Below are 16841 nucleotides of genomic sequence, written 5' to 3' on the forward strand. Positions count from 1 at the left end.
GTTGAGGTTGAAAACAATGTATCTGAAGTTAAATTGAAAAAGTGTTTTGAAGGTAGGTTGAGTTGTGTCTGGACACAAACTTTACTTAACAAAATATAGCTTGTGATTGTTGAAAATTTGTGAGTAGATTATTTCATTTGAAACTCAAATCAGTATTTGAATATTACGCCTATATTCAGAAGCGAATCTACGATTTGAACTTTACGGATTCTGAAGTCTACATAGCAATTCCAATGCTACACCTTATTTTAGGAAACATAGCCTCAAATATTAGAAACTGAGTTTTGAATTAAATTTTTGTACATATTTAGTAATTTTTTTAAGCATAAGAGATCTGTATCAAAGTTACTGGTTGGGGCGACCCCATATATATTCAAACCTATATCCACTCCTATCCATACTTCAAGTACTAAAGCCCAATATTTGCAAATTGCAAATACTAATGAGCAAATGAATACTTGTAATAATACTAAACTCAAGTGTTTCAAATAGTGGAATAAGGCACAAACGGGTCTACTAGTAGATGGTAAGCATGTTATACCCGACTGTTAAAATGGAAAATATGTAACATCTACTAGTTTATACTAACTTATTAGAACTGTTATAAATTATGATCTGTGACTAACAAGGATCTTTGTAGCACAAAACTAACGAAAATAATCTAGCTATTAATGCATCTAATTCAATACATTACAAAAGTTTATAGCTAATTCAAACAAACACTCCTCATCTGGCAATTAATTTAGTTTAACAAATTTGGATGAAATTATCCTTCGAAATTAATTTAGAAGGGACTATTAAGGCTGCAATATATTAATACAATACAAGGGGTCCACAAAGAAATCTAAGCATATACTTGTTGGAACTTGGTTTGCTGACTACTTTTCTTATCATGTTAATATTGTCCTCCCTAAAAATTACATCCTAATCAAGTAATTGAAAAGGACACTTTCTCGTTACTTTATACATCACCAATAGAGTAAAGAACAATATATTTCCCAATTAGGTTCAACACTTCCTCCTAAAAGCTTAGCGGATTTGCTACATACTTACATTTGGCCGCCTTGCTTAACAAGCCGTATTCCTTTGGGTCATTTGCACGATTACCCTTCAAAGGCACTGGTCATTAATTTTTGCCTCTCAAATTGGTGGTTTTTAATTTTTACCCTTCGCTTAATACCATGAGGTTTGGGGTTCAAATCCCGGCTCAGTTCAAAAAAAAAAAAAAATCACAAGGCAGAGTTTCGTAGCAAAGTTAGGCCTATTCAGATTAAAGTTAGGCCTCAGGCAGAGTGCAAACTCTGCCTTGCGATTTTTTTTTTTTTTACTGAGCTGAGATTCGAACTCAAAACCTAGAACCATTAGGTGAAGGACAAAAATTAAAAACCACCAATTTGAGGGGCAAAAATTAAAGACCAGTGCCTTTGAAGGGCAACCGCACAAAAAAATGGATTGGTTTTATGGCTTTCTGCCTAGTGTTCGGTATTAGTTTTGGAGTTCGATTAATTCAAACCCATGAGGTTTGGGGTTCGAACCCCGGTTCAGTTCAAAAAAAAAAATCGCAACGCAGAGTTTCATAGCAAAGTTAGGCCTATTCGGGCCAAAGTTAGGCCTCAGGCAGAGTGCAAAACTCTGCCTTGGGAATTTTTTTTTTTTTTTACTGAGCTGGGGTTCGAACCCAAACCTAGAGGTATTAGGTGAAGGACAAAAATTAAAGACCAGTGCCTTTGAAGGGCAATCCGCACAAAAAAATGTATTGGTTTTATGATTTTCTGCCTAGTGTTCGGTATCAGTTTTGGAGTTTGATTAATTCAAATTCGTACCTAAAAATTCTTGCTTGTATCCTTGGAGGCACTTTTCTTTGATGCCTTTCGTACATGAATTACTGTACATGTGATGATAGTGTGATGAAAATTTTGTATAATTGTCTAATTTGACTTGTTATATTTTTTTTTTGTTTTGTTTTAAGTTTTGTTAAAATTATATATAGGGGAGAAAAAAAGAGGAGAAATGAAAAAAGATACAAAGTTGAACCTTCTCCAACAAGATGAAAATTTAGGTAACCAACCAACTATTACTAATTCTACTTATTAAATAGGTAATAATTCATGTAATTAGCCTTTATAGGTCTTAATAGTGTCAAAATTATGTTACAATAGTATATAAAAATTAAAAAAATTGAAATTATATGAACTTCATTATACACGTCTCTATATCCATCCATCAATAATTCATATCAATCAATCATAGCATCTTACTCCCCTCCCCCTTCTCCATACGATCCTACATTAGACTCGTATAAAAGTAAATTATATTACTTAATTAACATTTCTGAATTGCTATTAAGTTCATTATTAAATTCAGAAAAGGCCACGTCAAGAAGAACACCTTTAACTTTCATAATTTTAGTATTATTTTCTCCACTGATGAATCATTGTCCTATCAAAAGATATTGTATGTTAATGCATGCATTATTGAACTAACTATGACGAGACAATATCGTGATTATTTGAAATTAGACTACGTAAATCACGTGATCTCAATCTTTAAAACCCCTTTATATATAGGATACTTGCAAGTTATCCTAATTTCTAAATACACTTTACTTAAAAAAACTTGCCTAACTTTCAAGCATAATTGTTTCTAATTTTTAGCAACACCTTCTCCTTTTCTTCCTTCACTTCTATTACTTCACGAAAATAATCAAAATAACCGATTGAGATACATCATTTAAATAGTAAAAAAAAATCCCCCCCCCCCCCCCCCCCCCTCTCCCTATGTAATAAATTTTTTCTTAAAAAACCATTTCTTTGTGAAAAAAGAATACATAGCTATTTTCATTTATTTCTTCTAAAGTATTTTCTTTTTTTCTTTGTCGAGATAAATAATCTTTCTTCTCATTCTTTTTTGGCTTGATACATAGCTACGTTACTTCCTAAGTAAAAGGCAGTTAATGTTTATTTGTTCAAACTTAATTAGTAAATTTACCATAGAATCCGAAAAGACTCTATGCATATTCCAAAAGAGCAAAGTATATGAAAATGACAATACAGAAAACCTTTTTCTCTCTGGAGTCACACAATAGGTACAACCTCCAATAAGAAAAGTACAACACTTTATCCAAAAAAGACCTTCGCCTGTAAGAAATCAACAAAATCATCACCTTTTTGTTAAATCTTTGCAACATTTTGGACATACCCCTTTAAAGAGGACTCAAAGGGTGTCAAAAAAAAATGATAAAAGAGGAGCAATTGATGCAATCAAGAAATCAAGAAAATTACCTGCTATAAGAAATCAAGAAAATCACTCACCATTTCCATTGTCATCATCATTTGTTTGTAGATCTTTGTAAAATTTTGAACATACCCTTTGAAAGAGTACCAAAAAGGCGTGACGAGAATGCAGAGGTAAGAGAATTAGTAAAAGACGAGCCACAAATAGGTAGTAGGTACAACCTCCAAATAGAAAAGTACAATACTTGAGTCCCAAAAGACCTTCACTTGTTAGAAATCAACAAAATTGTTCAAATCTTTGTAAAATTCTGAGCATACTCTTTGAAAGAAGACTCAAAAGGGTGTCAGAAAAATGGTAAAAGAGGAGCAATTGATGGAAGAAAAATGAAATCTTGAAAAATAGGTACAACTTCCAAAAAGAAAAGTACAACAGTTGAATCTTGAAAGATCTTCACCTGTAAGAAATCAACAAAATCTCCAATACCCTTTGAAAGAAGACTCAAAAGGGTGTCAGAAAAATGATAAAAGAGGAGGCATTGATGGAAGAAAAATGCAATCTTGAAGATGAGCCAAAGAACAGAAAATGCAAGAATGTAATAGAAGAAATAGCAGAGAAGTTGAAGAATGAAGTGTGTGAAGAGGGAAAGATTGAAGCAGCTAAAGATATTAGGAAACTGGTGAGGAAGTCATCGTCTTCAGGGAAGACACGTGTCCGGTTTGCTGCTGCTGGTGTTATTCCACCGTTGGTTGATATGCTTCAAGGTTGTTCTTATTCTTTACTTGCTCGTGAGGCTGCTCTATTAGCTCTCCTTAATCTTGCCTCCCGTAATGAAAGGTTAGTCCTCTTAAAATCTTCCTCTTTAGTTTTTTTTTGTTTAAGTAAATGGCCAAAAACACACTTGGAATTGTCACTTTTTCGCGAGTTTTACACCCAAAGTATCAACTGTTCCCTTTTCCTAAACTATCACCATCTGTGTATTAAAACATACTTATGTTGATAGTTCAGGGGTTGGCCTGGTGGTAATTGGCTTGAGCCTTGGGTGCTCCCTTTCAAGGTCTCAAGTTCGAAACCCATTGGGTGCAAACAATTTCTGAGGGCCATCGGACTGGGGTAAAACCCTGAATTACCCGTGGTGCACTTGCGGGAAACTCCTTGCCGAGGGCCTGTGCACCCCCGGGATTAGTCGGGGCTCAAAGAGACCCGGACACCCGGTGCTTAATCAAAAAAAAAGAAAGGGAATAGCTGATAGTTGGTCTAATCAGCTTTGAGGCGTGTTTTAATAACATGGATGATGATAGTTGAGGTAGGTAGGAAAAGGGAATAATTGATAGTTGGGGTGTGAAACTCGCGAAAAAGTGATAGTTCAGGTGTTTTTTTTGGCTATTAACTCTTTTTTTTTAACCTCTGGTGGAGAAATACATTTGTGTGGATATTTGTTGTATGAATGAAATTTGTTCAAGAATTTTCTGGGTTAGTTTGATAGTGGTGATTTTTGTGCTCTAGATGATTTAGATGGGAAAGATTTTGACTTTTTCCAGATAAAAGTGAAAATTTTGGATGTTGAGTCTGGGAATATTCTATTATTGTAGAAATGAGAAGGAAAGGTTTTCCTTGTCCCCGATTTTTATTTGACAAGAAGCTAAAGGATGAAAATGGTGGCCATAATGTAAACAATGATTTTAACTGTAGGAAGCTCTAGATTAAGCCTTTGGTGTAATGGAAAAATGGATGTTATATACAAGAAGGTGATCAAGCATAGCAACCAGCTGTAAAGGTTCCCAGTGTGGACATCAGCTCTAAATAGAAAGAGCTATGTGAAATAATGAATATTAGTTGTCAGATAAGAACCAGAGCTTATTTGCTGAAATTTTATGTTAAGTATAATTTCCTTGCTTAGTTACGTGTTATTATCACCTAGATCGGCAATTTAGTTTCATTTGCAAAATAGGGAAAAAGAGTTGGCTACTAGACTGGGATGGAGGGGATGTAGTTCTTTTTGTATATGAACTAGGCTAGCCATGCTGACTCTGTCACTCATATCTGAAGAAAGATGATATGGAAAAGACTAGTGACTCTTAAGCAAAAACGAATGTTCCATTTCCCTCAGAATGAGATACACCATTGAATCATTCACATTTTTTTCTTTAGAAATACATTTCAATGTTGCATCTTCGCACTTGTGTTTTAATCTACTTGGAGTATGGCCCAACTGTGAGACACACTCGGGCAGCAATGAGGTGTGCATGGCCTAACTGCTAGGTCATGAGTCCAGGAACTGCTTGCAAGGTGCAAGCAAGACTTAGGTCCAGCAGATGGAGAGGTTGATGGGGCTTTCTTAGTTGAACCCTGAGGGGAAGGGATTCTGGGAGTCTAGGAAGAAAAGGAACAAGACGCTTATGCAGGGTTAGCAGATAACAAGAACCATACCAGATTTTTTTATTTTTTTTGGTAAGGTGTTATATCACTGGCATCAAGATAATCTTTAAAGCATATCAGTGACCTTGAGTTCCTGTGTCTACAAGGAAGGAAGAAGTGGCCTTTGGTGCTGCCGCCACTTCCAGTGCATGCCTCAAGTCACCACTCAACAGCAGTGACATCTCGATTGTGTTCTGTGGACCAAGGGCTTGTAAAATTAGAAGAACTTAAATCTAGAAGCTTCTCTGACAAAATTATTGGGCCTAGCTGAGACCCTAAATTGACCTTTAGAAGTCGTTTTCTGCGCATCACGTGGGCACACATAGTTTCAGGCATTTATCACTTTGGACAATGCGGTCTCGGTTAACTAAATGATACTCCCAAAATATTTCGTAACATTTGGCTCTTTGGCCCATTTAGTCAAATCATAGCATTTGGCTCCTTGGCCAATAAAGTTCAAAAAAGATTTCTAGCTGAAAAATTGCATTTAGAAGTCGTATTCAATGCTAAACTTTTGCTCGTCCATGCCTGTTTGGAGCCACAAGCCCAGAAAGTTTCTCTATGTCATTTTATGTGCAACGACTACACTTTCATGGGATTCATAAACTGTGTTCTGATTAAGATTTTGAATGGGGCTTCCATAATGGAGGTCTCAGGTTCAAAACCCCCTTGCCCACGGCAGCAGGGGATTTGCCTTCTGGGTCGAGCTCGTCGCACCGGACTTGCCTAGTATGGGTTATGTCTCCTGTGTGGTTTGCGAGCTATTGCACAAGAGCGGGTTTTACCCTGTACGCACCCAAAGGGTAGCGGCTGCGGGTTCCCTTGTCATAAAAAAAAAAAAAAAGAAAAGAAAAGGATTTTGAAAGGTCATGATCTTTGAGCTTCTTGCTCTGATAGTGAAGTTCTAGCACCTTTTTGCATCTCACTAGAAAATGTCATCCTGTTTCTTTAATGTCTTAATTTTAGTGAGGGCAGAATACATCTTTTCATTGTTGTGGTTTTATGGAAAGAAGAAAAAACTGACCATGTTTCATGATGCTAGCTAGTATCTATTTTCACCCACGTTAGGCATGTAAATGAACTTCTCACACGCTGAAACTTTACAATATGTCCATGGCTCATCATCTTTATATGCATTTTCTCCTGACCTATCTACTGGCAGTCTGGCACAAGGGAGGGAAGATTTTCCATCCCTCCAGGTTGTGACACGGCTATATAGATGATAGTATTGTTTGACATCTAATTCGGGTTTTTCTATCCTCCCCTAGATTCTGTCTTTCTATTTTTCTTGTAGAGCTCTTTGTTTGTCTTGTTTTTCTTTTGTGTTCTCCTGGTGTACTTCCAAAACTTTCTTCACCCTATTTATTATGGTGATTGGTGCCTTATTTTTCCTTAAGGGTTTTTCTTGTTATTGGTACAATTAAAATGTCAATGCTCTAGACATGCCATGGCTATACCCCAAAGAATGATCAAACCTCCACAATCTGAAGCTCGATCTTCTAGTTTCATAGTCAGTACTGTATATCTTTTCCTGCATGCAAACCTGGTTAAGTTGCTTGTTTTCCATGAATTTGGCTTTGGATTATACCTCTACTTAAGTCTCCATAAGTTCTGGAGTAAAGATGGATGATTATGCAGAATAGACGATAGTTGCTGTGCTCACATGATCAAATATATTCTCATTTTTTCTCTTTCCTTTCCTCATGTAAGCAATACTTCTTTCATTTCAGCTAAGCATGATTTCTTCATACTTACCAACAACAGTTCTGCTTAGGAATCGCATATATGCAAATGTAAAAACATATTATAGGTTTGTTTTTAGCCAGTGTTTTTGGTATCCTTGGACATATATGATAATATCTTCATTGGTTTTTTTGGTTTCCCTCCTGTTTTGTAAGAATTGCTTGATTCATGGATAATTAACTTATCTCCTTATATTCCTTCTCAAACTTACCAGAAACAAAATAAGGATCGTTGCATCCGGTGCCATCCCTCCTCTTGTGGAGCTCCTGAAGTTCCAAAATGGCAATTTGAAAGAACTAGCAACTGCTGCTATTTTGACACTGTCAGCTGCTGCAACCAACAAACCGACAATAGCTGCATCTGGAGTTGCACCTCTTCTGGTGCAGATCCTGAGTTCAGGCACTGTTCAAGGAAGGGTTGATTCCGTCACAGCCCTCCACAATCTCTCCACAAGCATAGAAGATCCCAAGTTAGTTCTTGATCCTAGAGCGGTTTTCCCGCTAATGAATCTCCTCAAAGACTGCAAGAAATATTCCAAGTTCGCCGAGAAAACCACAGCCCTATTGGAAATCCTATCTAATTCTGAAGAGGGAAGAGATGCAATCACAAATGCAGATGGCGGAATACTCACTCTGGTGGAGACTGTTGAAGACGGGTCCCTCATCAGCACGGAACACGCTGTTAGGGTTTTGCTGTCATTGTGTCAAAGCAGCCGAGACAAATACAGGGAACTCATTCTCAAAGAAGGCGCTATTCCAGGCCTTTTACGGTTAACTGCAGAGGGCACACCTCAAGCTCAGGATAGAGCTAGAACGCTTTTGGACTTGCTTCGAGACACTCCTCCTGAAAGCAGATTCTCATCTTCCACATTGGAAAGAATAGTGTACGACTTTGCTGCACAAGTTGATGGAACGGATAAAGCTGCTGAAACAGCCAAGAGATTGTTGCAAGACATGGTTCACAGAAGTATGGAGCTAAGCACGAGTCGTTTACAGTTACGGGCTTCATCTTGTACCCCTTCAAAGGTGCAGTCTTTATGAATAATTAGGTAGTTTCAGGTTTTCAGATAGACCGGTATATAGCCAAGAAAATGAAGCTATGTAAATGGAGTATATTAGCTCTTCTTCCTCTGCCCGATTTTATGTGGAAAGACGCGGAGTTGCAAAGACCATATAACTAGAAACTGGTAGCTAGTAGATAGTATATGCTGGTGGTAACACCAGTGGAAGGATAAGGTGATTTTCTTGACCTTAATGAGCATTGTACATTTCTAATTTAATCACTCATTTGTAAAGTTTGCAATTACTTGCGCATTTTGCTTCTGTTATATCTACCATGTCTTTGAACTTCAGATATCAACGTTTGATGTATTCCTCGAACATAGAATGTGCTACCTCATAATCTAGCTAAATTCTCCTATTATATTTTCGTTGGATTCTATATTTCCAAGTTGGTTGTAAATGATGCAGTGATGTCTTACGAACATTTGAAACACATTATGAAGTAATACAATGAAGCTGTTTATTGGGGAAAAAAATTTGTTAGATAAGATTGATTTTTAATTATTTTAAAGAGGAGTTTTTGTTAGAAAAGATTCATTCATTTTACAGAAGAAAATTCACTGAATAAGGTCTCTGTCCTCTGGCCATATACAGCTTCTTCCTATAATGACTTCTTTGCTTTCTTACTCCATTTTCTAGCGATGACGACTTTGTGAAACCATAGTCAAAACTTCTTGAAGAACAGCGAATAATTCTATTGAAGATTAATCTGCTGTTTGCCTATTTAAAAAAACAAGACGAGGGAAAAAGGGGATTAGTTTAGTTGGTAGGTAAATATGTCTAAAGCAATATTCTCTAGAGTCCAAAACTACTACATATTTCGCTTTGCTCCTTGAGCTGCCTCTATTTTTAGGTAAATACTTAGGCAGAGGGTGTTTGCGTCAAATCATGTAAATTTATTATAAATAAGCGATTTAATGGAATAACAATGCATGTTGATTAGTCATGATTAAGTATTTGACTAAACCCATTGGGACACACACGTGGTTGACAACATTTTTCACTTAGACATCTCAACTAAACATTGTTCCATTTAGACACCTGAAGTAGGGCGCCACTATGCCATTTAGACACTTTTCGCTGACTTGGCAAGTTGTGTGAATTTTCACACAAAACAGGCTCGTGGAAGGCTAAAAAAACATTTTTTTTATTTTTTTATTCTTTTTATTTCCTCATTCTTCTTCTTCTTTACTTCTTTACTAGTGTATTTGCCTGCGCGAATGTAGAATCTTTGCTTAAAAAAATATAATTGAATATTGATGGTATTTTTTAACAAAGTGATTTAATCTTTCTTAATCAAAACTATTTTTCATGATTCTATCTAATTGAATTCTTTTAACACCTTAAAATTCTTTGAAAAAGGAACTGCAAAAACATTCCAGGGTTGAATATGGAGTAACCCAATTAATCAGTATACATGAATTTGAATAAGAATATAAAAGTTGGAAAAAATAGCAAAGATAATAATGCATAAATCTAGGTAATGTAAACCTAAGATATCGTTTGCTTTTTCCTTCCAGCTCTTAGTTTAACTGAGTCCGGAGCTTTTTTAACCTAAAAAAAAATTAATTTGGAATCAAACTAACCCATTAAAAAAAAAAAGTACCAAAGTAGGCTTCACGCACAGATTCTGTGCGTGAAACAGGGTGCCTTTTTTTCTTTTCTTATTTTAAGCTATCAAAATCACGTTTTTTCTATACTTTGGGCAAATATTAGTCATGTTTCAAAACCCCGAAATATCAATATGTTATATAGAACTTAATATATTTTTTTGCTTACAATAACGTCGGCTCATTACATCAAGTATACCTAAACGTTTGGATCGTCGTTTTAGGAGTTGTAAAGTGCCCCGAAGTAAGTTTTATTTGCTTGGAAACTTGTCACCTTTGTTCTTTGGAAATCAAACTCAAAATTAAGCTTTTTTCCTTACTTTAACTGAAGATTAATCACGTTTCAAAATACCGGAATATAAATATTTTATATAGAACTTCATATTTTCTTAATGTAAAATAATGTCGGCTCATTACATCAAGTATACATATATGTTTGGATCGTCGTTTTAGGGGTTGTAAAGTACCTCAAAGTAAGTTTGAAAACTTGTTATCTTTAAGTTTTTTTTCGTACTTTGACCGAAGATTAGTCACGTTTTAAAACGTCGGAATATAAATATTTTATATAGAACTTAATATTTTTTTTAGCGTACAATAATATCGGCTCATTACATCAGGTATACATATGCCTCTTCGCTCACGTAAATAAAAATAAGGACATGAGCATAGGTAGAAAACTAGTTGTAAATTGTTGAAACTTTAAATGATCATAACTTTGCGCTCAGATGTCCGATTTACTCGATTTTTTTTTGACCCAGGGTATTTTTTCGAGATCTAGCGGGTCGGACTGCCGTAGGCGGTTTGGCTGGGTCGATTTTCCAAAAAATGCCTATTATCCCATTCAATTTGAATTTTCCCCCAAATTGGTGCACAATTTTCATTCTTCTATAGTAAAAATCTAATGATAAAAAATCTATTTTGAGATGCTAATCCCGTGGTAATGGTGTTTTGAATGTCAATTTCGAGGTTCGAAATTCAATTTATGAAAACGAGTTAGATAGCATTAGTGAACAATATAAAAAATAAAAAGTGTCTACTTTGTAACATTCACCAATTTGGCTTGGTGGTTTAGCCTCTTTTTTTACTCACTTCTTTTTTATGCCAACAACATGGGATCAAACCTTGGTGGGAACATTGAATGAGATATATTATACCTTGGTTGAACCTCTAGTATTGGATGGATTATTTTTTAATATAATATTTCTATTTATTTCAAAACACTTAAATCAAAACACTATAAAATATGACACTTAGATCTAAAGATGACAAGTTTCCAAGCAAACAAAACTTACTTCGGGACACTTTACAACCCCTAAAACGACGATCAAAATGTTTAGGTATACTTGATGTAATGAGCTGACGTTATTGTACGCAAAAAAATATATTAAGTTCTATATAACATATTGATATTTCGGGGTTTTGAAACATGACTAATCTTTGTCCAAAGTATGAAAAAAACGTGATTTTGTTAGCTTAAAAAAAGAAAAGAAAAAAAAGGCACACCCGTTTCACGCACAGGATCTATGCGTGAAAGGACCAAACTCAAAAAGTTACAGTTTAGCCCTTTCACGCACAGATTCTGTGCGTGAAGCCTATTTTGGTTTTTTTTTTTTAACGGGTTAGTTTGGTTCCAATTTTTTTTTTTTTGGGTTAAAAAAGTTCCGGACTCAGTTTAACATTGTTCATGCCTCACAAATAAAAAATTTAAAACTAAGGAAAGGAAAAAAAATGAAACAAATGATACACAATAATAATTACTCAGTTCGTTCTCGAAAAATTTAGACAATGGAAGGAGAAGGAGGACGTGATTGGTGCTAACATAATGATTCCACTTACGCACAACAAAATTAGACATGTAATCTTGACTGAAAGCAAATTAAAAAGCATCAAGGTAAAGAAATACTCCATAAAGATGGAAATAAAGCACACACCAAAGAAAGCCCTCCATATTCGGATTTCCGATGTAATTTTCACTTGCTAACTCTTTACAAATACACAATCATTACCACACCTTTGCAATTAGCAAATTGGCACCAACCACAAAAGCGCAAAACTGCACTGTTAGAGAAAAATGAAAATAAATAAATTAACGGCCACCCGTCAAATTTTTATGAATGACTATGGCCTATAAATTCCAAATTTTGTTCAGCTAAATTTAGAACCCTCTTCTTTTTCGAGGAACAAATGTGTGTCTCTTCTTCCCCCAACTGAAAGAAAAACATCAATAGCTTAGGCAGTTTTTCCCTCTCTCGAGATTGGGATCTATTAATTTTCTCTGTGTTTCCAGTGATTTTCCACTTGCATCAGAACTGCGATAACAGTTTGAGTCTAGATGAGTAACTTTCCTGAATCTCCAGTAGTGCACCAATTACTACAGATTAATAACAATAATTATAGGAAAGAGTGAGAGAACTCGAATTTGCAGACTTTTCGTGGAACCTATCTCGGACCAAGAAAAAAATATTTATCTTTAATTGCCTGTAGGTGTATTTTTTGTTTCATATATTGTCTTACCTTCATTTTCAAGTGACAGAACGGTAATGTCAATTTTCTAAAATCAACTCTTATAATAAAAAATCAAATATAAATCCTTCTCCTTTTTAAAAAATTTCAGCTCTTCCCCTAAATAATATCGGAGCATGGCAAGCGATGCACACTGACAATTTGCCATATGAAGATGTAAAAATGACATCGAATTAATAAACTGAGAATAGCACATCACCAAGTTTATATTACAGCTTTAAAACATATTCTTTTTTCACCACCTGCACATTTGGTATTTTTTTCACAAGTCATATTCTCAACCAAAAATAAAATAAAATACGCTGCTGCTTCAGTTTTTTCGCTCTTTCTCTTTTTTTTTTTTCAAGTTATTTTGTTTTCACGATAACTGTCCAACTGAACGACATAGGTTCACAAACTTGATTAGTGAAAAATGAAGGGAATTTTAGCTATTTCAATTCCTGGAAGAGCAAAGACCGTCTTCAAGGACTTATGCTTGTCTATGACATTTAGCAACTCCTAGTTCAATGTACGAAGAAGTAACGTTTTTCCCAGTTTCTGCTAAACTCCTATATGAGAACCCAAAATCTTCTATTACAATTGACATCTTATAAGAAAAAGTCAGAATAAAAAAAGTAGACAGAGAAAAATAATTGACACATACAAACAGGTAAGCGCGGGGTTGGGTGCGAATGACACCACGGTATTTATTATGCAGATTGAGAAGAGGTCAATCTTTTATTTTACCTTTGATTTTACTACTTGACTTCTTATACATCATGGTAATCTTTTCTTTTCCTTCAATTTTAACAGAGTAGGGTGAAAAATGAAGCCCAAAAACAATCAATTCTTTGCGAAATAAAAGGTAAAAAACAATATGAACAATCACGGAAACATGAAACAACAAGTAAACATAAGGGAACAACTATACTAAAGAAAAAGAGAGATTCACCTATTGGGAGAAACAACGGGAACAGAGATAAATTATCTCTGGCGAGTGAAAATAAAATTTACTCCAAAACAGAAGGTGAAGAAGAGGAGAAGAGGAAGGCGTTGAAGGAGTTTTACCTGGAAGAGAAAGATAAGTATGGTAAGTAAGAGAGCGACTGTTACAGAAGGAATTTTAGGAGAAGAAGAGGTTATATATATATATATATATACTGGTTCAACATAACTGATGATACTTTCATCCAGTAACTTAGGTCCATGTCAGTAACGTGAATAAAAGAATTGAAACGACAACAATCAATAAAAACTGTTGCGTAAGATGTGCTTAAACGAAAATGTACAATGAATTGAGCTTATAGCCCACAAGTGACCAACCATCACAATAAAATAAATGTGTAAGCCTTTTTTTTTTTATCAAAACGGGTTGAGATTTGTGAGAATTTGAATTGTTTCCAAAAGAATTCCATACTGTCTTCCACTATCAATCTAAACAATATCACAACATACGACTAATCAAAATGAAGAATTGCATAATTGCTCTTACCGTTATCAAAAAAGAATTGTAATTGACACCACCGTTATCAAACAAACAAACAAAAAAAATAATAATAATAATTGACTGCAATCTATAAAGAGAATATAAAGAGCACGAAACACCAACCAAGCATGAAAGATAACCTGAAATATCAAAAAGAGAATCATAAGAAAACATAAAATTCTGTAAAGAGAAAAGGGGATTTACTTTAGGCGAGAGTGAGATAGAGGACGAAGAGAAAGGGAAGAAGAGGCTGACAATTGTAATTGAAGAAGAAGAGACGACGAAACGGTGTACTAAACAAATAAGGCTATTCGTTTTATAATTTAGCACATAATCAAAGGAGACATAGGGATAAAACCCGAAAAACTAAGGAAAAAGGTAATCGTTTATCTTGATTTTGTGCTTCAGTCAGTGTGGGTTGTGAATAATAAAGAAGTGAAAAGGTAAGAGGGCAGTTGAAGAACCAAGAAGAAGAGACGTAGCAAAAAATAACGGACGCGTCTTTTCTGTTCCTTTGTTTTTTTTTTTTAATGAATAAATCGGAAATAAATAAGGGGAAAAGCCAAATTATGAGAAAATAGATAAATGTAAACTCCGCGTTTGTGTTGCGCGAGTCCGGAACCAAAATGACCCAAAAAAAACCTTTTGAACCAAAATATCTCAACAAAACAAAAAAAGTGACATAAATACTTTACTGCGCTAAAGCACTTAACCGTGACGGAGCCGTTAAGTGCTTTAGTGCAGTAAAATACTGTGCTAAATTAAACTGTCTGTCCCCTATAGCGCAGTATTTTATTGCGCTATAGGAGTCCACCATTTTCCCAAAACAACCACTTATTACATTTTCACACTTTTTTTACGTAGTTTAGCCGTATATTAATCATGCTTTGAGACTCCGGAACTTCAATATTTTATATAGAACCCTACTTATATTTGTACGATTAATAAGGTAAGCTCAATACTTCAAGGATACACAAAAGTTTGGATTTTCGTTTTAGTGGTTGAAAAGTGCTGGAAGTCCTTTTTTGTTTGGAGACTTGTAGTCATTAGCTTTACGTTATTTATCTTTTAGGGTTTTGTGTTATTTTTAAATTAATGCTTAACTTTATTTCGAATGTGTCACGTTTTTTTTTATTATCAATTTAGGATGTGAAACTATAAACAATAATAAAGGCTAAGATAATATTTATAAATATAAATAGATATGCAAAAAATATATAATATTTACGATAAACTGTACAACACTAATGTATATACACTATCAGAGGAGGATCTAGGATTTGGAGTTTCCAAGTGCCATCCATCATTAAATCCATTTGGGTTTCGGGTCGGGTTATTTGTCTTTTCAGATGAAATATTTGTTTATAGCATTAAACACCACATACGGCTGAGATCATGAAGTGAAAAAAAACAAACATAAAACTTCCAATAATATTACTAATATCATCGACTGAGATCATGAAGTGAAAAAAACAAAAAACTTCCAATAAGATTACTAATATCATAAATATCCATCATTTATTTAAACTAAGTCAATTGGAAGTAAAAGTAAAAGAAAAAGAAAGAGATAAGCAGCTCTTGCTGATGCTGTAGCCTGTAAGTTTTTTTTTTTTTTTTAAGTGTTGTTGCCGTGGTTCGATCCCACGCTTCCAAGCACAAAAGCATCGCCCAGTCGCCCTTTGCCAGTGGCACTACGGTAACCTTTTGTTATTCGGGTGCCACTTTAATTATTTACCATGTGTTATATATATACACCTATATATATGTAGGGTTTCGTCGGAAGCTTGCGGGTGGCGTGGCATCTCCACAAGCCTTAGTGAATCCGCCCCTGTACACTATCGTGGATGGGTCCCACATGTGGTATGCCTAAGACTATCCTTAGGCCTAAGGCTCATACCATCCCCACCGCCCTCGCCATCGTCTCCATCGCCCTTTTTCCTCTTAATAACCGAGCGCTCCAAGTCATGATCATCTCCTCTTCCCCTGGCCCGTGCACCCTTGACTAGAATGTGCTTCTTCTTGGGATCTGGTCCCGCTAGCACGGGCAGAACCTCATGCTGACCTGGGTCTAGAACCTCGACCTCTTTCTCGTCGGGAGTCGCCATCGCAGGCGCCGAAGGATGCACATGAAAAGTATATAATAATTAGTACTATTTCTTATTTATATTGAATACATTAATGTTTGTTGAATAATCAAATCTGTGTATCAACGGGCGACTGAGTAAGCTCCTGATATGGGTCTGGTGCAGAATATGAGGTAGTCTCCTGGACGAGATGCTGTTCGAAGTCCAAATAAATGTTGTAAAAATTAAATAAATATTTATCTTATATTGAATAAAATTCATTTTAAGTAAAAATCTTACTTGTGCCTCGGTAGTCTCATGAGAAGACACCTCTGCCTCGGCAGGCTGATGAGAAGGCTCCTGAATGCGCCTATCCTGTGGACCCACTGGCGTCGAATCCTAAAATATGAAAAAAATGAAATAATAAGTAACATACATATTTAAAATAAATACTTTAAATAAACAAATATGTATTTTAAATATTGACCTTATATTGAATAAAACTAATTTTAATAAAAAGCTTACCTGTGGCTCGACAGTCACATAGGAAGACATCGTTGGCTCGGCAGGCCCATGAGAAAACGCCTGAGTGGGTGGCTCTGCTGGACTCGCTGGCGCCGAATCCTAAAATATAAAATATTACTAAATAATGAGTAACATATATATATATATATATATATATATATTTAAAATAAGTAATTTAAATGAACAAATGAGTATTTTAAAT

The 16841-nt window shown here is 35.2% G+C and overlaps 1 protein-coding gene and 1 long non-coding RNA gene across 2 annotated transcripts; one reads left to right on the forward strand and one right to left on the reverse strand.

Moving 5' to 3' along the window:
- Window positions 1-3007: 3007 nt before the first annotated feature.
- LOC132617925 (U-box domain-containing protein 4) lies at window positions 3008-8697 on the forward strand. Its single transcript, XM_060332987.1, has 2 exons — window positions 3008-4068; window positions 7607-8697. Exons 1-2 carry the CDS (start codon window positions 3752-3754, stop codon window positions 8430-8432), a joined length of 1143 nt encoding a protein of 380 aa, XP_060188970.1. The 5' UTR covers window positions 3008-3751; the 3' UTR covers window positions 8433-8697.
- A 3315-nt stretch (window positions 8698-12012) lies between these two features.
- On the reverse strand, window positions 12013-14554 carry LOC132619044 (uncharacterized). Its single transcript, XR_009574482.1, has 2 exons — window positions 14256-14554; window positions 12013-13633 (listed from the first exon to the last, which is right to left on the reverse strand). It is a non-coding gene; the product is annotated as an uncharacterized LOC132619044 (long non-coding RNA).
- Between the last annotated feature and the right edge of the window lie 2287 nt (window positions 14555-16841).

This window comes from Lycium barbarum, chromosome 11 (genome assembly GCF_019175385.1).
Source record: "Lycium barbarum isolate Lr01 chromosome 11, ASM1917538v2, whole genome shotgun sequence".
Classification (NCBI taxonomy): Eukaryota; Viridiplantae; Streptophyta; class Magnoliopsida; order Solanales; family Solanaceae; genus Lycium; species Lycium barbarum.

Excerpts from the sequence above, each read along its gene's own strand:
- LOC132617925 (XM_060332987.1), top strand. The coding sequence starts at position 3,752 with ATGATAAAAGAGGAGGCATTGATGGAAGAAAAATGCAATCTTGAAGAT. Across the intron at positions 4,069-7,606 it reads CTTGCCTCCCGTAATGAAAG|AAACAAAATAAGGATCGTTG; the intron begins GTTAGTCCTCTT and ends CAAACTTACCAG.